Source organism: Phocoena sinus, chromosome 5, assembly GCF_008692025.1.
Source record: "Phocoena sinus isolate mPhoSin1 chromosome 5, mPhoSin1.pri, whole genome shotgun sequence".
NCBI classification, from domain to species: Eukaryota; Metazoa; Chordata; class Mammalia; order Artiodactyla; family Phocoenidae; genus Phocoena; species Phocoena sinus.
In genome coordinates, this window is record NC_045767.1 from 43,749,695 (window position 1) to 43,773,197 (window position 23,503).

General features: G+C 38.6%; 2 protein-coding genes and 1 long non-coding RNA gene across 4 annotated transcripts in view; 2 read left to right on the plus strand and 1 right to left on the minus strand.

The window, feature by feature from the left end:
- The window catches only part of LOC116754454, a 40,290-nt gene extending 32,447 nt beyond the window's left edge, over positions 1-7,843 (minus strand). For both annotated transcript variants that reach the window (XM_032633130.1, XM_032633129.1), the window contains exon 1: positions 7,231-7,843. The gene's annotated coding sequence lies outside the window, so the exon portion shown is untranslated. The remainder of the gene's footprint in view (positions 1-7,230) is intronic.
- On the plus strand, positions 706-7,449 carry LOC116754455. Its single transcript, XR_004350056.1, has 2 exons — positions 706-877; positions 7,057-7,449. It is a non-coding gene; the product is annotated as an uncharacterized LOC116754455 (long non-coding RNA).
- FAM200B (family with sequence similarity 200 member B) lies at positions 7,837-12,541 on the plus strand. Its single transcript, XM_032633128.1, is given in 2 exon segments — positions 7,837-9,444; positions 9,447-12,541. Coding segments are annotated over 2 exon segments (1,965 nt in total). The 5' UTR covers positions 7,837-7,865; the 3' UTR covers positions 9,833-12,541.
- Positions 12,542-23,503: the final 10,962 nt, after the last annotated feature.

The window sequence follows — 23,503 nt, forward strand, 5'->3', positions numbered from 1 at the left end:
GCGAAATGGCCTAAATTGAATTTTTGAAAAGTGGGGGACACCCGGATATTAACCTGGAAAATAGTTCGGAACAAAAATGAACTTCTTTGCACTGACTTACTTTGTTCCTAAGAAACGTGTTTTGTTAAAATCATTACAGGGCAGGAATACAAATATATATATTTAATATATATTTTATATCTATTAAATGAAATGCACATTTATGTTAAAAATCGGTGAACTTCTAACTTAGAGACACAAGTCTACTATGATTATAAAGAACAATATGGTTCTCTAAATAAGTAAACAAGGTAAATGATAGTAGAATTGAAAAAAATCTCTGTAATTCCCTTACAAACACTGACAAATTAACGTGCTCACTGGTGCACCAGCGGGGCGGCGAGGGGTGGCGGGGATCGCCGAGCCGTAGGTGCGGCTCAGCGCCACCACCAGCTTCGCCCGGTTCTGATGCGGCTGCTGCGCCAGCTGGAAGGCCTCCTTAATCGGCAGCAGTCTCTTGACCCCCATGGCGCCAGAGCCCGGCCGGTAAGAATCTGTCGGCTCTCAGCCGTATCTGGCTCGACTGACCACGGCCAGATTTTCTGCAGACAAAATTCAGACTTCGGTCAGCCGGCCGCGGACAGCCGAAGGCGTGGTTACCGCCAGAAAGCTCAAATAACTCCCGCGGGCAAAGGCAATACCGCGAGACGAACGCGAGGGCAGGGGCGACTCTTAGCTCCGCGCATGCGCAGAGGGCCGAGCCAGCCGTTTTCCGGCTGGAAGTGTGATTTCTGTGAGTGTTGAGGTTAGATTGGAAGTGGTGTTGTGTAGAGAATGGGGAGCGAGGCGCCCCGCGGGTCGGCAGGCGAGGCGCGAGGCTCGCGGCGCTCTGTTGGAGGTGAGAAGGAAGAAAGGCAACCTCTGGCGGGAGCGGTCCGGAGTCCGCTAAAGGGAGACATTCCGGGGTTCGTTGGCGGGAGGCACGTTTTGCTTTTGCTCAGGGGGCGAATGGACATCTACCGGGGGAAGGGGTCAGCGATCCGAGATCCGAGGGAAGATGTTCTCGGGTCACATGAAGGGGTCAGGCTGAGGTTCTTAGGCCTAGTTAGGTTCCTAGAGAACTGGGAGTCTCCTGGGAAGAGGGTTACATTCTAATCTACTTAAAGCTCGTACCTGCAAGTTCCTACTCTTGAGGCCTAAGTATTACTGATGTGTGCACAATGGCAATACAGGAAACAAAGGATGATATCAGAGACGGAAAGAAGGTAATTTTAAGTTACTGACTATGGGACAGGTTTGCAATGCCTTCAGGAAGGAATCAAGCTTTAAACATCCCTTTTAAAAATAGAATATCTTTAGACAGACAAAAAGTTGAAATAAAACTATAACTAATACATATGTACTTGACACCCAACTGGAAAAATAGTTATTATATAACTGAAGTCCTTTGTCTGCTCCACCCAGTCCCGTTATGTTCCCTCTTGACCAAGGTAACCACCCTTTTAATTTTGGATTACATGTAGTGCTGTTTTGCATAGTTTTAACAAGCAGAAATGTGTATATCCTTTGGCAGCTTTCTTTAACTTAATATAAGATTTGTCAGTGTTATGTAACTCTAGTTCATTGCTTGTAACAGCTGAACAGGTGTTCCCTTATATGAATATATCACTATCCATTTTCTTGCTTTGTATCCCCAGGACCTGGCACATCGTATATACTTACATCTTAGTTGATTGGATGAATGCTGTAGCATTTGAGCTAAATCATGAAGAATGAATAGGATTTCAAATGACTTAAGGCAAGGGGAATACCAGCCAGAGCGAAAGCAGAAGCATGAAAGTGCATGAGGTATTTCAAGAACTCCCACAGTCTTAGAGCTTCAAGTGTAGAATAGTATGGAGATATGGGATGAAGGAGAAACCTAGAGAGTTAAGATGAGGCTTTAAGAGGTAAAAATTCATGGCAGGGAATTAAAGACCACACCTATCAAGCATCATAGCAATAATGGTCATTGCATGTAAGGCATGTAAGGCAATCATGCAGACCTGCTTAAAATCCTAACACATTTTCCTAGTCCATTCGTAGCACCACTTTTGTAAACAGCTATTTCATACCTTATTCTGTCAAACTTGCAGCATTTTCTGCTTCTGACTCCCATTTAGCTGTTACCTTGCATCCTCTTTCAGTTAGAAAAGGACTTCCCCATGCTTTCATCCCCACATCTATCAGGTCTATACCCTAATATATTATGTCTGCTATTACTGTAGGTGAATTGTCTGCTTGAGGAGAGAGAGTAAGCCCTTTAAGAATACTTTTTGGATATAACAGTCTGAAGCATAGCCGATTATGAACTCCCACAGAGAACTGGATTGAAATGAGAATAGTAAAAATATAAAAGAACAGAATGATTTAAAGACAGTTGTTTTTGTCTAAAAGAATAATTACTTATTGTAATATAAATGAGATATTAGTTTTTTTTTAATGTGTTTCTTATTTTCAGGTAGATTTAAGTGTTAGGCTTTATAAGATAAACCTGAATATAGTTTACATTTATGTTTTTATAAGACCATTGTTTCTAGTATCTAACATTATAAGCAGTTTATTTTGAAATAGAATATCGTTGATCCAATTTTAAAGAATAGGTCATACTAACCTTTGTCTTACATATTACCAAATTGTTCAAATATAGTTTGGTAACTTATTTTTCATTGATTAATAAAAACAATGTACATGGTACAGTTTGCTACAGGTGTCATTCTCTCATTTAATCTTTCAAATACATTTACTGAGTACCTACCATTACAACAAACACTGTTCTAGGAACAGGTCATTATTATTGCACCTTGGTATATAAGAAACTTTCAGCTACAAGTATTTGGTCACCTTAATTGAAATTCTCTCCTAAAGAATGGCTAAGATAGATGCACACCCAATTAAAGAGCATTATTGCTCTGAAATGTGGTTATATATCCACAACAGTCAGCCTCAACACACACATCTGAAGCATCAGTGCACGCATCTATAGATTTTTGAAGTTTTGGCCAGAAAGGACCTGTCCCAGCAGAACCCATCTGGCTTATGGAATCACACATGTAGTTATTCATGTTAATGTATGTATATGCTCTGATTTACATTGAGTTCTAATTGAGAATATCTCTGTTTAAAGTTCCAAAACTTACGGTTAGACCAAAACCCTCAGGTTTGAACCTGTCCCTCCAAATTCCTGTGACTTGCCATTAAGGCACCTTTCAGAGACATAGATAAAGAAGAGAGAGGGCAAACAAAAGACTTTGGAGAACGTTTTAACACTGTTTTTCTTTATAAGGTAAATGTCTATAAAATATCTGGGGAGAGGTGGCATACAGGATAAAATTGTAGTGGTTTGAAATTCATGTGGAGAGAAGGAACATTAAAAACAAGTGAGCATCCTTCAGTATGACAGGAAGAATCAATAAATGTTCTATTTCAGCTGTTAAGGGCAGTTATGTCTCTGAATCAGATTGCTTCAAGGCTGTTGTGAATTGCTCTCCAGCTCTTTTTATTCATCAAAGAGATTTAGATGCAGTTGCTTTTTCAGCAGTTTAGTTCTGATTTAATATATTGATGCTGTCCACCATGCTGTGACATCCAATAGGCGTCTGCCATAAACTCTTTAGTCCTACTAACTACCTTGGCAGACAGGACATAAGACCTCCAAAGAAAAGCTTTGCCTGTTTCTCAGACCAGGCCCTGAATTCCCCCATAGGTACTCTTTTTTAAGTATAATCAGGTACCATATACATTAGATCTCTAGCAACTTGTCCTAGTTAAAGCATTCATAATATAATAACTAATCAAGTTGATATTTCCAAGCCCCTCCTAAGGCAACCAGCACCTAAAAATGCCACCATCCTAATAAACCCTGACCTTTGCCCCTATTTGTAGATCTTCCTGTTGACACTAATGCTTTATATTACTAAACACGGAAAACTATGCCAAGAGACTGCTAGCCTAGAGACAAGGTTATATATTTTGATCTCTTGCATATTACAACTTAACCCTACTCCCTATAGCAAAGTTTTCTCAGATGACTCCTGCTGCCACCTTCCTGGCACATTCCTGAAGCTGCATTCCAACAACGTTGTTCTAGAATGCCGTTTAAAGCTTTTAGTCTCATATAAAATATCTGCTCCTAAATTCAAGATTTAGTATTTGTCCAATGCCAAACTGACCAAATAGTCTTATTTTGACAGCTCCCCACGTCACTTTTCTCACTGAATTATACTAAATTGTGTAACCCATCTCACCAGCCACCTTTACCCCTCAGTTCTGACTTGGTTCTATTTATTGGCAGTTCATATCAGAGACATCAACAGAATAACTCAGTACCAGAGTAGGCCATCACAGCTCAGGAAATCCTAGAGCAGTCCCTTTGGCATTATTTGAAGTCTGTCAGTGTGTGTGAATTACGTTAACAAAAGCTGGCACCTTTGCAAAAAAAAAAAAAAGTTGAGCAACATCTATGCTTTATCTATAAAGCATAATCTGTGCCCACAATATTGACAAGCTCCAGCAACAAAAGGATACACAACCTTTGCCGGGATCCTCTTTAAAAATGTACTTGTACATACGATGCAGCAGTCAGGTTCCTTAGTATCTACCCAAAGGAGTTGAAAACTTTTGTCCACACAAAAACCTACAACCAATGTTTATAGCAGCTTTATTCATAGTTGCCAAAATTTGGAAGCAACTAACATGTTTTTCAGTAGGTGAATGGATAAATAAACTGCTATAGCCAGACAATGAAGTATTTTTCAGTGCTAAAAAGAAATAAGCTATCAAGTCATGAAAATACATGGAGGAACCTTAAATGCATATTACTAAGTGAAAGAAGCCAATCTGAAAAGTCTATATACGTATAATTCCAACGGTATGGCACTCTGGAAAAGGCAAGACTGTGGAGCTGAGCTGGTAAAAAAAAAATTCGGTGACTATTAGAGATTGGTGGCAGTGGGAGTGGGGATAGGAAAGAAGGGAGACAGAGGCACAGGATTTTTAGGGCAGTGAAAATGCTCTGTATGAAACCATAACGATGGATACATGTCATTATACATTTGTCAAAATTCATAGAGTGTACAACACGAAGAGTGAACCTTATGTAAAGGGTGGACTTCGGGTGATTATGATGTGACACTGTAGGTCTATCAGCTGTAACAAGTACCACCCCGGTGGGGGATGTTGGTGATGGCGAAGACTGTGCATGGGTGGGGGCAGGAAATATATGGGAAATCCCTACCTTTTGCTCAGTTTTGCTGTGAACCTAAAGTTGCTCTTAAAAAAAATTAAGCTTATTAAAATTTTAAAAAGTGCAGTATACATGACATACTGTAAGTCCCCTTCAAGTTTACTGTTAAAAATAAGTAATGAAGTCTCAGGGAAGAATCTCACTAAGGCCTTCTCCATCTGGCAACATCTTTCTTGTTTCAAGGTCACCATCCACTCTGATGCCTCTTTCAAAGCTGGCTTTATTAAAAGATTAGGCCACCACATAAATACAGTGGTGACAGGCTGATGAAAATCGATGGCATTCAGATAATTTGTAGCACATTTTGAGTGCTGCCTGGTATTCCTGAAACCTATACCTTACTTGTGTACTGTATTGTGTACTGTATTGTATACTGTATTGTGTACCGTTTCACTCACAGCTGAAGGATGGGTGATAGCTAGAATGACAAATTTTTAGTGTGTCCCCAAAACTGAAGGATTCCAATCTTCCTCTCAAGTGATTGGGGGAATCCATTCACCAGGCAAGTAAGTAATAAAAGTTATCTCGAGATACGGGTGTTTCAGCTTTAACACTATGACTTGGAAGAACTCATGGAATGCAAAATTTATGGTAAAATATAACAGACATTATGTGGAAAATAGGATTAGGGCCAAACTATGCAACTTTGTAACTTTGTAACCAGAACCAAGATGAAGTAAAAATGATATACCTATGATTTGTTTTAATCAGGTATGATAAGGCAAACAGACACAGAAATGGCTGTCATGAAGTAGGTAGTTTTTATACAGATCCCTAGAAAAAGGAGATAGGGCATGCCGCGCCATGCCATACAGGGCGGCCACATGGGAAGCACCAGGATTGGGCAGGAGGGAGAGGGGGTGGAAGGGGAAATGTGGAAAAGCCCGTACTGTGGTTTTCTCAGGAAGGAATTGGTCAAGCAGGGTAAGCAGGTTTCAGATTGGCTTTCTTAACAGTTTCACCAGGATTCAGGGCATGGGGTCTGTCCATAGTTCATGGTTACCAGGCCCTGGGGTAGTTAGGGCAGGGGAGTATCTGGAGAATAAGAACCTGATTTGGGAGGGTGGGAAAGTATGGGTAGGGCTGGCTCTGGACTTGTTCGTTTGCATATGAAAGTTGTGTTCCTGGGTTGAGCTATCAGTCAAGTTGTTTGCTGTCTCTAGGAATTACCCAACCCTGGGAGGATTAGTTCCCTCTATGATTAGTGAGAACCCCCATGCTGGAGCATCAAGAATTACAGAAAATAAGAAAATCTAGTTAATGCAAACAATCCTGATAAAACTATTAACACTGTTAAAATGTTGAATTTCTAATAAACACTACAGTAAATGTAAGACTTTACCCTTCCTCCCCCACCCCCCAAAGTGGCATTACTTGATGGAGAGGTTTGTAAGGAAGTGCTGTATTATGCTGATAAGACCCAAATATCCTAAGTTCAAAGAGAGCAGTGCGGGAAGTACTTACAAGAGGGGCATGGCCAAACTGAGCTAAGAGGAAATATATATAGTGAATGAGCTGTGCTCCTCCATGGTTTCCTGTGTTTAGCTTTGTCAATGTACTTTGCATCTCCTGATGCGACTCCCAGGTCTTACATCATTTTTTCTATCTCCCAATCTTGGCTGAGGTGGTTTGCCTTACAGAAAAAGGCCTAAGCCTATATAACATTGTGTTGAGAGCTACCAGCTTTTTGCTTCAGCACCCATGACCTTGGATTCTGTAAAGGTCCCTATAGCTGGCAACACTATTTCTCTGTATTGTAATGCTTAATGTCATATCTCTGGTCTTATTCCCAGGTCAAGGATGCATTCCAAGACAATTCTAAAAATATGTCACCGACTCCAACCTTATAGTTGACCTAGCCATGGAAAACCTCATTGGAACCTCGAGATCAGACAATACTGGCACTCTTAAAAACCCTTCCCATCAAAAAGTATCAGGAATGAAAATCAGGAATGATATATACCTACCACTTCAAGAAAGTTTCTGTATCAGCCAGCAGTTTAGCAGATCAGCTAGTTTCTTTGGTCATCAAGCAGACATAGTCAAGCCACTAACACAAAAGAGGAAAACGTCTCTATATCAGTGTTTTTCACATTATGCATGTGACCCATTTAGTAGGTCATGAAATCAATTTTGTGAGTCATGACAAACATTTTTAAAAACAAAATAAAATATAAAATATCAGAGTGGTTTGCATGAATCCTTTGCCAGAATTATATACCTTGCAAGGAATTCTAAGGTCATAAGTTTCAATATGTGGAAAGATATTTGATGGAGGGGATATGATGAATAGAATGTACATTGATTGCCTAAGAAATGGTTTTTCAATCATTTTCCAATGATGTCTTATTTGGTTTTCATAATAACAAGGTTGATCTGCAGTCTAGTTGTATATTACCATGACTTGCAACTGTATATAAAGTCTGAGATGTTCCACTGAGATTCATTTGCAAACTGCAATGTTGGAAAGATGTTATCTAGGCTGTAAAAAAAAAAAAAAATATATATACACATATATATATATACATATATATATACACATATATTAGTGGCAATTATAGTTAGTGGCAATTATAATATTTTATTCAAAATTGCTTTTAAAATGGATCATTTCTTTTTTAAAAGAAAGAGGAATAATGAAGCAAAATATGCAGAAGCATGTTCAAGTTCTACTGCTGGATCTGGAAGTATGAATAGTGACAATATTGATAAAACTATTGACTCTAATCTGCAAACATCAACTTCATTTGAGCCATGTTTCAAAAAGGAAAAAGTAACTGCAAGGCGTTATAATGAAGATTATTTAAAATAAGGTTTTATCAAATGTGAAAACCCCTTTGAAAATGACAGACCTCAGTGTCTTATTTGTAATAATATTCTTGCAAATGAAAGCTTAAAACCTTCAAAATTAAAAAGGCACTTAGAAACACAGCATGCTGAACTTATTGATAAGCCTCTTGAATATTTTCAAAGAAAGAAAATAGATGTAAAGTCATCAACACAATTTCTTAGCTGCTCTACTACTGTTAGTGAGAAAACCTTATCATCATATTTAGTAGCATATCGTGTGGCAAAAGAGAAAATGGCTCACACAACTGCTGAAAAAATTATTCTTCCAGCATGTTTGGATATGGTGCGTACAATTTTTGATGATAAATCTGCTGATAAATTAAAAACGATTCCTAGTAATAACACAATATCTCTTCGAATTTGTACGATTGCCGAACATTTAGAGGCAATGCTTATTACTCGGTTACAGTCGGGAATGGATTTTGCAATCCAGCTTGATGAAAGCACAGATACTGGAAGCTGCACAGCACATTTAGTCTATGTCAGATATGCGTGGCAAGGCGATTTTATGGAGGATTTTTTATGTTGTTTAAACTTAACCTCACACCTAAGTGGATTAGATATTTTCACAGAATTAGAAAAGTGCATTGTTGGTCAGTATAAATTAAACTGGAAAAACTGCAAAGGAATTACAAGTGATGGAACAGCAAACATCACTGGAAAACAGAGCAGAGTAATTAAAAAATTGCCAGAAGTTACTAGTGGTGCGTGGAATCATTGTTTTATACATCATGAAGCATTAGCATCCAGAGAGATTCCACAGAAGCTCATGGAAGTATTGAAAAAGGCAGTGAAAGTTGTTAACTTTATTAAAGGAAGCTCATTAAACAGCCGACTTCTTGAAACGTTTTGTTCGGAGATTGGAGCTAATTATACCCACTTACTGTTTCACACCAAAGTTCGTTGGTTGTCTCAAGGGAAAATACTGAGCAGGGTTTACGAACTTAGGAATGAGATCCACGTTTTTCTTACTGAAAAGAAGTCTCATTTGGCAACTATTTTTGAGGATGATATTTGGGTAACGAAACTGGCATATTTAACTGATATTTTTGGCATCCTTAATGAACTACGTTTAAGACTACAGGGGAAAAACAGTGACATATTCCAACAGGCCGAATGTATCCAAGGATTCCAGAAGGCGTTACTGTGGTGGCAAGCAAAGCTTAAAAGCAATCGTCCTAGCTACTACATGTTTCCAAGTTTTTTGCAGCATATTGAAGAGAATGTTATCAATGAAAACATTTTGGAAGAAATAAAACTAGAGATATTGTTGCACCTCACTTCTCTCTGTCAAACCTTTAACCATTTATTCCCAGAAGAGAAATTTGAAACATTAGACAGAATTGTTGGGTAAAAGATCCGTTTGCTTTTCGAAACCCAGAATCAATAATTGAGTTAAACTTGGTGCCTGAAGAAGAAAATGAATTATTGCAGCTCAGTTCTTCATATACATCGAAGAATGATTATGAAACACTAAGTTCATCAGCATTTTGGATTAAGATAAAGGAAGACTTTCCTTTGATAAGTCAAAAGAGTATCCTGCTATTACTACCATTCACAGCAACTAGTTTGTGTGAACTAGGATTTTCGGTCTTAACCCAGTTAAAAGCAAAGGAAGGGACCGGATTAAATGGCGCAGCAGATATGCGAGTAGCATTATCCTCCTGTGTTCCAGACTGGAATGAACTTACGAATGGGCAAGCACATCTACCACATTAAATAAATCTTTTTTTTTTAAATTGGAGTATAGTCACTTTACAATGTTGTGTAAACAAATCTTACCTGGTTTTTGTTTCTGCAGTTCTCATTTTGTGATTTTTTTATCTGTTGTATTTAAATGTTAATATAGCAGTGTATGTGATAACTTTGTTTTTATTTTTGTTATACTTTAATACTAACAAAATCAGTGTAATTTTATGTTCATTGAACAAAAATTTAATGAAATTCTATTAGAGGTCAGGTACCGTTCTAGGCACATTTGGGATACGAAATGAAGAAAACAGAGACCATTCTCTAGTGGAGCTTATGTTCTGGCAAGGAGAGAGAGAGACAATAAACATACTAAATAACCTTTATAATATTTAGAATTTAATAAGTGCTATAGAAAGTACAGGGAACTATTTGGGAACCAAATCATGAAGGGCTCTAGACCATTATAGGGGCTCTGGATTTTTGTCAGTGAAACGGAGAGCAGTTGTGTTCTGTGGAGGAAAGACGTGATGTGAATTAGGTTTTAAAAAACTCACTCTGACTTCTATTTTGAGAATAGATTGAATTATATGTTACCTCTTTAAAGAGGTCTTTCCTAACCACTTTAGTTTGGGTACATCCTTCTTTATTCTTCCTTTTATTTCTTTGTTTTCTTGGTAGTATGTCATTCGTAATATTTGTATTTATTTATGTGATTACTAGTTCTGTCAACCTGCCACCTTGAAATGCATGCTCCGTAGGAGCAGAGATCGTGTCATCTTGCATGATACATAGTAAATGGATATTCCATTTACATTTGTTAGAGAAAAAAATCAATAACATCTAATACCTGTAACATGTGGTCATAGTCCCAGGAATAATAATTAAAGGTATGGCAAATTTCTTTGCCATTTTTACATTAAAAAATCTGATTTTGTCAGATAATATCTATAAGCATCCCCAAACGGCATTGCTTGATGTTGCTTCCTCACATCATTGCTGAAAATTAAGCAATTTGATTGCTTAATATGTCTTCCTCAAACTAATTTCAACTTCTGCCTCTCTTTACATATTTCCTGACCCCACTGGGTGATGTTTCTTTGGGCGTGGTCTTTCTCTAAAATCATGTAGGTTAGCAGCTCCTTTCCATCAGCCACTCTTGGCATTATTGAAACATTTGATTTTTCAGATTTTCTATTCTATTAAAGGTAATAGATTTTCCCCCCTTATTCGTGCTTAAAATACAGTTGGAAGACAGTTTTCCATGAATAGCTCACATTTCTGCACAGTCTGGATCCTCTGAATGAAAGTATTTGTGTTTAAGTTAAGAACACTTGTGTAAGGAGACATTTCAGAATGGTGAAACTAGAGACATCTTCCCAAGAAACATCCCAGGGAAGTAAAGATAAAGCCTTTTCCTACCTCCCTGGAGGCATTTGCGTGCATTCCAGGAGTAATGAGTAATCTCCCTGTAAGGAAGGGTGAGAGGATGTACCAGCAGCCCCCACTGTGTGCAGAGCTAACACCTGTGGGAATTGGGGGACGGGAAACAAACCCACGATGCTGATCTGGCTCCTTTTTTTTTTTTTTTTTTTGCTATGAGTAACATTGTACCTCTGACCCAAAGGTCGTGTGTCTTTATGTCAGTATATGTCACTTCTACAAAATCTCTTTTACTATGTACAACATATTCACAGGTTCCAGGGATTAAGACTTGGCTATCTTTACGGGGGACCATTATTCAGCTTATCACAGTCCACTGTCAGTCCGCGAAGACTCATACATCCCACATGAGAAATACCTTCACCCATTCCAAGGCCCCCCAGAGTCTCAGCCCATTACAGTATCAAGTCTAAAATTTCATATCTAATCATCTAAATTATGGGTGCGGTTCTGATATAATGTGTCCTGGGGCACGGTCCTCTACCTGTGGAGCTGTGAAACTAGAAAGCATGTTTGTGCTCTAGAAATACAGTGGTGGGACAGGCATAGAGTAACAGATCCATTCTCATTCAAGAAGGGAGAAAATGAAGAAAAAGAGTCAGTTAATCACTTTTGAAGTCCACCTAGGCAAACTCCATTAAGTTTCAAAGCCTGGAAATAACTTACACGGCTCATGCCTCTGCCCTCTGGACCCCTGACTCCACTTTTTGGAGCTTTCCACCCTTGGAATCATCCTTTTTCATGAAGAGTAACACATGTCTGCCACTGAGTGGTTTTTCTCAGCATGTTTTCTGCCTGCAGAATTTTGAGAGTCTTTTCATTTTTGCCCTCTGTCCCTCTTAGTCCAACTTGACAATGTTTCTGTTGGTATAGCATTCTCAAGAACTTTGTAGGTCACAGAGATTCACTTTATTAAAAAAACAGGCTACTCCACAGATCTTTCCTGAATAATTTCATCTGTTTTTGGCTTCTGAGTCTTACACCCCTTCAAAGAGCCCTCTGTGTACTTGAATGTACTAACCTTTTGTACTTTCCAAGTACTAGCAAAAGTCTATCCACACTTAAAAATGGTTAAGATGATAACTTTTATGTATATTTTACTACAATTTAAAACATTTTTAATCAAAAAAAAAAAAAAAGCTGTGCAACTTCATCATTGGCTTACTCTCCAGAGCATGCTTTCTTGGCAGTGGGTCTCTTAACTTCAGCATTGTTTGCAATCTGTGTAGGCTGAGAATTTCCCAAATCAAATTCTGCTTCCTTTTTGTAACAGTTCTCTCCGCTCCTCTCTCACATTTTACTAAAAGCAACCAAGAAGAAACCAGGTCACACCTTCAATATTTTCCTTGGAAATCTCAACCAAATACCCAAATTCATTGCTTACAAGTTCTGTTTTCTGTATAATTATAGGACACAATCTAAGCTTTCTACCATTATATAACAGATCCCCTTCCCTCCAGTTTCCCAAATCACATTCCTCACATTCTGAGACCTCACCAGAAGTCTTTAACACCCATATTTCTACTAACAGTCTGTTCAAGGCAATCTAGGACTTTTCCATCATGTTCCTCAAAATTCTTCCAACTTCTACCCATTACCCACTTCCAAACCACTTTCATATTTTTAGTATTTGTTACAGTAGAGTTGCCATAGTTTGGAGCTAGAAAAACATCTTTCTGATGACTGAACTCACCTCACCCCTTCTCCAATCTCTCTTCTTCTTTGGGGCAGCCTCCTTGCAGACTCTGGCCAAGACTAGCCAAGAGTAATAATCCTGTGCTAATGATGTCCCAAGCTCAGTCTTGGAACTGAGGACAAAGGGAGGCAGAAAGAGGGATACTTTCAGATACCAAAATCTGTACTCATTTCCTACGGCTGCTGTAACAAATTACCACAATATTAATGGCTTAAAACAACATGAATTTATTCTCTTTTGGAGGTCAGAAGTACAATAATAGTCTCATTAGACTAAAGTCAAGGTGTCAGCAGGGTTTGTTCCTTCTGGAGACTCTGGGGAAGAATCTGTTTCTGTACTTTTTCAAGCTTCTAGAGTCTGCCTGCATTCCCTGCCTCACACCTTCAAAGCCAGCAGCAAATCACCTTCAAACATCTCTCTGCTTCCATCATCACATTGCCTTCTCTGTACGATCACCTTTCTGGGTGATTGCCCTTCTCTTATGATTACATTGGACCCATCCAGACAATCCATTGTAATCTCTCCATCTCAAGATCCTTAAATTAATCACATTTGCAAAGTCCCTTTTACTATGTAAGGTAATGTATTCAGAGGTTCTGGGGACTAGGACACGGACATCTTTGTGGGGCCATTACTCAGCTTACCACAACCCAAAATAAACAAGGAACAAATAAGCTGTTAATAAGTATTTGAAACATTCCTTGAGAGGACACTATGAAACACTGTTTTAAAAACTTCAAATTCATGATATCTCTTGCTTCATCCTCAAGCAACCAAAAATGCCAACTAACAAACAAGACAAAAAAAATTTTTTTTGACAAAATTTTAAATAAGGAAGTTCAGAAAGTATTGAAAGCTCTTGATGTTCAAGAGCACAAATTTCAGAGAGCACTGAAATCACAACTAACTGCTGAACAATCATTGACAGAAAGACACTGGAACTCACCAAAAAAGATACCCCACTTCCAAAGACAAAGGAGAGGCCACAAAGAGATGGTAGGAGGGGTGTAATCACAATAAAATCAAATCCCATAGCTGCTGGATGGATGACTCACAAATTATAGAACACTTATACCACAGAAGTCCACCCACTGGAGTGAAGGTTCTGAGCCCCACGTCAGGCTTCCCAACCTGCGGGTCTTGCAACGGGAGGAGGAATTCCTAGAGAATCAGACTTTGAAGGCTAGCAGGATTTGATTGCAGGACTTTGACAGGACTGGGAGAAACAGACACTGCACTCTTGGAGGGCACACAAAAAGTAGTGTGCGCATCGGGATCCAGGGGAAGGAGCAGTGACCCCGTAGGAGACTGAACTAGACCTACCTGCTAGTATTAGAGGGTCTCCTGCGGAGGCGGGCGGTGGCTGTGGTTCACTGTGGGGACAAGGACACTGGCAGTGGAAGTTCTGGGAAGTACTCTTTGGCGTGAGGACTCCCAGAGTCCGCCATTAACCCCACCAAAGAGCCGGGTAGGCCCCAGTGTTGGGTCGCCTCAGGCCAAAAAACCAACAGGGAGGGAACCCAGCCCCACCCATCAGCAGACAACCAGATTAAAGTTTTACTGAGCACTGCTCACCACAGCAACAGCCAGCTCTACCCACCAACAGTCCCTCCCATCAGGAAACTTGCACAAGCCTCTTACATAGCCTCATCCACCAGAGGGCAGACAGCAGAAGCAAGAAGAACTACAATCCTGCAGCCTGTGGAAGGAAACCACATTCACAGAAATAAACACAAAATGAAAAGGCAGAGGACTTTGTACCAGATGAAGGAACAAGATAAAACCCCAGAAAAACAACTAAATGAAGTGGAGATAGGCAACCTTCCAGAAAAAGAATTAGAATAATCATAGTGAAGATGATCCAGGACCTTGGAAAAAGATTGGAGGCAAAGCTCGAGAAGATGCAAGAATGTTTAACAAAGACATTAGAAGAATTAAGAACAAACACCTAGAAGAATTAAATAACAAACAAACAGAGATGAACAATACAATAATTGAAATGAAAAATACACTAGAAGAAATCAATAGCAGAATAACTGAGGCAGAAGAACACATAAGTGGCCTGGAAGACAGAATGGTGGAATTCACTGCCATGGAACAGAATAAAGAAAAAGAATGAAAAGAAATGAAAACAGCCTAAGAGACCACTGGGGCAACATGAAATACAACAACATTCACATTATCGGGGTCTCAGAAGGAGAAGGGAGAGAGAAAGGACCCGAGAAAATATTTGAAGAGATTATAATCAAAAACTTGCCTAACATGGGAAAGGAACTAGCCACCCAAGTCCAGGAAGTGCAGAGACTCCCAGGCAGGATAAACCCAAGGAGAAACATGACGAGACACATAGTAAACAAATTGGGAAAAATTAAAGACAAAGAAAAATTACTGAATGCAGCAAAGGAAAAACTACAAATAACATACAGGGGAACTCCCATAAGGTTAACAGCTGATTTCTCAGCAGAAACTCTACAAGCCTGAAGGGAGTGGCATGATATACTTAAAGTGATGAAAGGGAAGAAACTGCAACCAAGATTACTCTCCCTGGCAAGGATCTCATTCAGATTTGACAGAGAAATCAAAAGCTTTACAGACAAGCAAAAGCTAAGAGAATTCAGCACAACCAAACCAGCTCTACAGCAAATGCTAAAGGAACTTCTCTACATGGGAAACACAAGAGAAGAAAAGGGCCTACAAAAACAAACCAAAAACTGTTAAGAAAATGGTAATAAGAACATACATATCGATAATTACCTTAAACGTGAATGGATTAAATGCTACAACCAAAAGACACAGTCTCGCTGAATGGATACAAAAACAAGACCCATATATGTGCTGTCTACAAGAGACCCACTTCAGACCAAGGGACACATACCGACTGAAAGTGAGGGGATGGAAAAAGGTTTTCCATGCAAATGGAAATCAAAAGAAAGCTGGAGTAGCAATTTCTTATCAGATAAAGGAGACTTTAAAATAAAGAATGTTACAAGAGGCAAGGAAGGACACTACATAATGATCAAGGGATCAATCCAAGAAGAAGATATAACAATTATAAATATATATGCACTCAAAATAGGAGCACATCAATGCATAAGACAAATGCTAACAGCTATAACAGAGGAAATCAACAGTAACACAATAATAGTGAGGGACTTTAACGCCTCACTTACACCAATGGACAGATCATCCAGACAGAAAATTAATAAGAAAACACAAGCTTTAAATGGCACAATAGACCAGATAGATTTAATTGATATTTATACGGCATTCCATTCAAAAACAGCAGATTACACTTTCTTTTCAAGTGCACATGGAACATTCTCCAGGATAGATCACATCTTGGGTCACAAATCAGGGCTCAGTAAATTTAAGAAAATTGAAATCATATCAAGCATTGTTTCTGACCACAGTGCTATGAGATTAGAAATCAATTACAGGGAAATAAACGTAAAAAACACAAACACATGGAGGCTAAACAATACGTTACTAAGTAACCAAGAGATCACGGAAGAAATCAAAGAGGAAATCAAAAAATGCCTAGAGACAAATTACAATGAAAACACGATGATCCAAAACTTATTGGATGCAGTAAAAGCAGTTCTAAGAGGGAATTTTATAGCAATACAACCCTACCTCAAGGAACAAGAAAAATCTCAAATAAACAATCTAACCTTACACCTAAAGGAACTAGAGAAAGAAGAACAAACAAAACCCGAAGTTAGTAGAAGGAAAGAAATCATAGAGATCAGAGCAGAAATAAATGAAATAGAAACAAAGAAAACAATAGCAAAGATCAATAAAACTAATAGCTGGTTCTTTCAGAAGGTAAACAAAATTGACAAACCATTAGCCAGACTTATGAAGAAAAAGAGGGAGAGGACTCAAATCAATAAAATTAGAAATGAAATAGGAAAAGTTACAACAGACACCACAGAAATACAAAGCATTCTAAGAGACTACTATAAGCAAATCTGTGCCAATAAAATGGACAATCTGGAAGAAATGGACAAATTCTTAGGAAGGTATAGTTTTCCAAGACTGAACCAGGAAGAAATAGAAAATATGAACAGACAAATCACAAGTAATGAAATTGAAACTGTGATTAAAAATCTTCCAAGAGGAGCTTCCCTGGTGGCACAGTGGTTGAGAATCTGCCTGCTAATGCAGGGGACACGGGTTCGAGCCCTGGTCTGGGAGGATCCCACATGCCACGGAGCAACTAGGCCTGTGAGCCACAACTACTGAGCCTGTGTGTCTGGAGCCTGTGCTCCGCAACAAGAGAGGCGGAGATAGTGAGAGGCCTGCGCACCGCAATGTAAAGTGGCCCCCGCTTGCCACAACTAGAGAAAGCCCTCACACAGGAACGAAGACCCAACACAGCCAAAAATAAATAAATAAATTAAAAAAGAAATCTTCCAACAAACAAAAGTCCAGGACCAGATGGCTTCACAGGTGAATTCTATCAAACATTTAGAGAAGAGCTAACACCCATCCTTCTCAAACTCTTCCAAAAATTTGCAGAGGAAGGAGCACTCCAAAAGTCATTCTACGAAGCCACCATTACCCTGATATCAAAACCAGACAAAGATATAACAAAAAAAGAAAATTACAGAAAAATATCACTGATGAATATTAATGCAAAAATCCTCAACAAAATACTAGCGAACAGAATCCAACAACATATTAAAAACATCATACACCATGATCAAGTGGGATTTATCCCAGGGATGCAAGGATTCTTCAATATACACAAATCAGTCCATGTGATACACCATATTAACAAATTAAAGAAGAAAAGGCATATGATCATCTCAATAGATGCAGAAAAAGCTTTTGACAAAATTCAACACCCATTTATGATAAAAACTCTCCAGAAAGTTGGCATAGAGGGAACCTACCTCAACATAATAAAGGCCATATATGACAAACCCACAGCAAAATGATGAAAAACTGAAAGCATTTCCTCTAAGACCAGGAACAAGACAAGGTTGTCCACTCTCACCACTGTTATTCAACATCGTTTTGGAAGTCCTAGCCATGGCAATCAGAGAAGAAAAAAGAAGTAAAAGGAATCCAAATTGGAAAAGAAGCAGTAAAACTGTCACTGTTTGCAGATGACATGATACCATACATAGAGAATCCTAAAGATGCCACTAGAAAACTACTAGAGCTAATCAATGAATTTGGTAAATTTGAAGGATACAAAATTAATGCACAGAAATCTCTTGCATTCATATACACTAATGATGAAAAATCTGAAAGAGAAATTAAGGAAACACTTCCATTTACCACTGCAACAACAAAAAATAAAATTTCTAGGAATAAACCTACCTAATGAGACAAATGACCTGTATGCAGAAAACTATAAGACACTGATGAAAGAAATTAAAGATGATACAAACAGATGGAGACATATACCATGTTCTTGGATTGGAAGAATCAATATTGTGAAAATGACTATACTGCCCAAAGCAATCTACAGATTCAATGCAATCCCTATCAAATTACCAATGGCATGTTTTACAGGACTAGAACAAAAAATCTTAAAATTATTATTGAGACGCAAAAGACCCCGAATAGCCAAAGTAGTCTTGAGGGAAAAAAACAGAGCTGGGCTAATCAGACTCCCTGACTTCAGACTATACTACAAAGCTACAATAAAAAAGACAATATGATACTGGCACAAAAACAGAAATATAGATCAATGGAACAGGATAGAAAGCCCAGAAATAAACCCATGCACCTATGGTCAACTTAGCTATGTCAAAGGAGGCAAGGATATACAATGGACAAAAGCCAGCCTCTTCAATAAATGGTGCTGAGAAAACTGGACAGCTACATGTAAAAGAATGAAATTAGAACACTCCCTAACACCATACACAAAAATAAACTCAAAATGGATTAGAGACCTAAATGTAAGACTGTACACTATAAAACTCCTAGAGGAAAACATAGGAAGAACACACTCTGACATAAATCACAGCAAGATGGTTTTTTGATCCACCTCCTAGAGTAGTGGAAATAAAATCAAAAATAAACAAGTGGGACCTAATGAAACTTAAAAGCTTTTGCAAAGCAAAAGAAAACAAACAAGACGAAAACGCAACCCTCAGAATGGGAGAAAATATTGGCAAACGAATCAATGGACAAAGGATTAATATTCAAAATATATAAACAGCTCGTGCAGCTCAATATTAAACAAACGACACAATCCAAAAAATGCACAGAAGACCTAAATAGACATTTCTCCAAAGAAGATATACAGATGGCCAAAATGCACATGAAAAGCTGCTAAACATCACTAATTATTAGAGAAATGCAAATCAAAACTACAGTGAGGTATCACTTCACACCAGTTAGATTGGCCATCATCAGAAAATCTAGAAACAACAAATGCTGGAGTGGGTGTGAAGAAAAGGGAACCCTCTTGCACTGTTAGTGGGAATGTGAATTGATACAGCCACTATGGAACAGTATGGAGATTCCTTAAAGAACTAAAAATAGAATTACCATATGACCCAGCAATCCCACTACTGGGCATATACCCAGAGAAAACCATAATTCAAAAAGACATGTGCACCCCAATATTCATTGTAGCACTATTTACAGTAGCCAAGTCATGGAAGCAACCAAAATGCCCATCGACAGACGAATGGATAAAGGAGATGTGATACACAGATACAATGGAATATTACTCAGCCATAAAAAGGAATGAAACTGGGTCATTTGTAGAGACGTGGATGTTTCCAGAGACTGTCATAGAGAGTGAAGTAAGTCAGAAAGAGAAAAACAAATATCGAATATTAACACATATATGTGGAACCTAGAAAAATGGTACAGATGAACTGGTTTTCAGGGCAGAAATAGTGACACAGATGTAGAGAACCAATGTATGGACACCAAGGGGGGAAAGTGGCAGGGGGAGGGGGTGGTGGTATGGTGAATTGCAAGATTGGGATTGACATGTATACACTAATATGTATAAAATGAATAACTAATAAGAACCTGCTGTATAAAAAAATATATAAAATAAAATTAAAAAAAAAAAAGAAAAAGAGCAGAAAGTTCAAACTATTATTGTGTCCAAGGTCTTTAGGATATAATATATGGGGGTGGGATAGAGAAGGTGGGAGGGAGACGGAAGAGGGAGGAGACGTGGTGATATACGTATATATATAGCTGATTCACTTTGTTATAAAGCAGAAACTAACGCACCATTGAAAAGCAATTATACTCCAATAAAGATGGTTAAAAAAAAAAGAAAAAGAAAAAATGATATATGACGCTAGGAATTCCCTGGAGGTCCACGGTTAGGACTTTGTGCTTTCACTGCCGATGGTATGGGTTCAATCCTGTGTCAGGGGACTCAGATCCTGCAAGCTGCTAGGTGTGGAAAAAAAAAAAAGTATGACCATAACTTATTTTGTCAAGTCTCAACCTGTACCCTATTTATCAGTCAAAATAAAATTTTACCTTTTTCAGGAGAAGCCCCATGCTTTCCCATTATTCTGTATTTGCTCAGGCAATTGGTTCCATCTGAAATCTCTTTCCCCCCAATTCTGTATATCAGCATCCTATTCCTTCTAGAACTTCATGTAAGGAGAATAATAAAGTGTGTATTATTTTATATCTAGCTTCTTTCATTTAGCATATACATTCTTTTTTACATTCTTCAGTGTATCAGTAGTTCATTCCTTTGCACTGCTTAGTAGTATTTTATTGTAGCCTATATCACAATTTGTTTATTCTTCTCTTGTTGGGTATTTGCATTGTTTAGGGGTTACTATGAATTAAGCTGCTGTGAACATTTCATGTACAAATCTTTGGGCAGGCATATTTTCATTTTCTCTTTGGTACATACCTAGTAGTGGAATGTCTTTTTTGGTGAGGTATCTGCTCAACTATTTTAAAAGCAGATACCATTTAAAAATTTGGGTTGTTTTTCTTATTTTTGAGTTGTTGAATTCTTTCTATTTTCTGGATATAAATGTTAAAGCAGTAATTGAAACCGTGCACCTCAGATTGCGACTTGAACCCATGCGGCCGGGACTTGAACATGGCCAAAACCCTGCTTGGGACTCGAACTCACGGTGTTTTAATTAGAATCACTCACCTGGTGTCTGGACTTACTGAGGCTCATGTTCTTTGTGTCTCAGCGTGGAAAGAATTCAGTGAGAGACAGAGTGATAGGTAAGAAGCAGATTTATTTAGAGCGAAACACACTCCACAGACAGAGTGTGGGCCGTCTCAGAAGGTGAGAAAGGCACCAAGGTATGAGGTTGTCAGTTTTTATAGGGGTGGGTAATTTCATAGGCTAATGAGTGGGAGGAGTATTCCAGCTGGTTCAGGAAAGGGTGGTGATTTCCAGGAATTGGGCCACCGCCCACTTTTTGATCCTTATGGTAGGCCTTGGAACTGTCGTGGCACCTGTAGGTGTGTCATTTAGCTTGCTGATGTGTTACAGTGAGCATATACTGAGGCTCAGGGTCTAGTGGAATTTGACTTATCTGCCATCTTGGACCCATTTGGTTCTAATCAGTTTATGTCCCGTCCTCTGGCTATGTCATTGTTTCAAAGGTTGTGCCCTGCCGCCTTCCCTCCTGTTTCATAATCAGCATTTACTTTATTATGAATTGTGAATATTATTCATGGCTGAGCTTAGAGAATTATATGACTATATATTTTTTTCTTATAAACTTGCTTAACTAGAGGTAGTAATCGTCTCCCTCCCCTCCCCCCCAGCTTATTTGTTTGATTGGTATTCTACATACATTTATGATTATGGTTAAATTCTCTGCAAGACATATAAATCTCACAATGCATTCAAAAGCGTCAGTCAATACTTCAGGTGGTGTGTGTGTGATTTCTTTCCCTCTGTCTCTCTCTCTCTTTTTTTTTTTGTTTCCTGGAAACATCCTTCCTAGAGCTGTCAGCACAATGAATACAAATTACTTGCTCTCAAGTTCATCTCTGAAATTTCATACTCTTGAGATTTATCTTAAAAACTTCCAGAGAGAAGATCAAATAAACAGGATTAGGAAAAGGGCTCTAGATTTTTCAATAGTAACATAGAAATCAGAGAACAGTGGAGCACTGCCTTCAAAATTTTGAGGGAAAATGATTTGCAACTTAAAATTCTCTCTAACCAAACTCTCAATCAAGCATGAGGGTAGAATAATGACGTTTTACATTATTATGCAAAAGTCAAAAAATTTAACCCTTATGGCATCTTCTCAAGAAGCTATTGGAAGGTGTGCTCTAGACATGGGATCTAGGAAACAGGGCATCAATCCAGGAGAGACAAGAACAGGCATCTTCCTGGGCCACTGCAAGACAATTATGCAGCAAGTTGAGAGCAGTAAGCTCAGACTGGGACAGTAAACTGGACAAAAAAGGGTGTCTCCAAGAAACAAAAGGAAAAGAGAGAGAGAGAAAGAAATCACACACACCACCTGAAATATTGACTGATGCTTTTAAATGCATTGAAAGATTTACATGCCTTGTAGAGAATTTGACCATAATCATAAGTGTACATATAATATCACAAACAAACAAATAAGCCAGTGGTTGGGGATGGTGGGAGGGAGACTATTATTACCTCTAGGGTAAGCACGAAGTTCACAAGAAAGGAAACAGAATCATAGAATACTACAACTCAGCCATGAATAATATTCACAAGTCATAACATAAATGCTGATTACTGAGTTAAAGCTTTCGATAAAAAGCCTTGGACAATGAAGGGTGCAGAAGGATGCCTTTTGAGGATGTGTGGGGTTAAAGATAGAATTTCCTTTGACGTGGTGGGAAGTCATAGAATACTATCCAAAATGGAAACATCAAGAAACAGCATACAGGCATATTATTTGGAAATGTGGAAGTAAATGCCAGGAAAACAAAAACAAAATACCTGTTGAAATAATTTAAAATGCTTATTTCTGGAAAGTGGACTCGAGTTAGGGAGGGGCTGGACAGGACAATGAGAGTTTGGGTTATAAACTTTAAAAATAGAAAAGAGAGATTAAAATAAAATATTCCAGAACCCTCCACCCTCCCTCTCACGGGCCTCCCACATTTATCACGTCTGCCAGGCACATAGCTATCATTACCGTAGGAATTGAGGACTTGGCCCTCCAGTGAGTTCTGTTACTCTCAAATCTCTACACCGATTGTCTCTGGAATTTTGCATCTATCTGGAAGGGAGATTGTGACCTCCGACAAGCTACTTAACTTCCCTGAATTCACTCACCTGTAAATGGGAGTGATAAACCTAGCTTGGAGGGATATTGTGAAAAGGCAATGAAAATTATGCTTGTAACGTGGTTGGCACATAGTAACAGCTCAATAAATATTAGCTTTTGTGGTTATTATTTCCTGAAAACAAACACCGTCCACTCATCATTAGCCAGTGAGAAATAGGGTGTCTGTGAAAGTTGTCATAGTTTGAAGCCAGAAAAATCTTCCTTCGGGGGACCGAACTCGCCTCACCCCTTCTCCAACCTTGCTTCTTCTTTGGGCCTCCCACCTCGTGGACTCCGGCCGAGATTAGCCGAGGGCAATAGTCC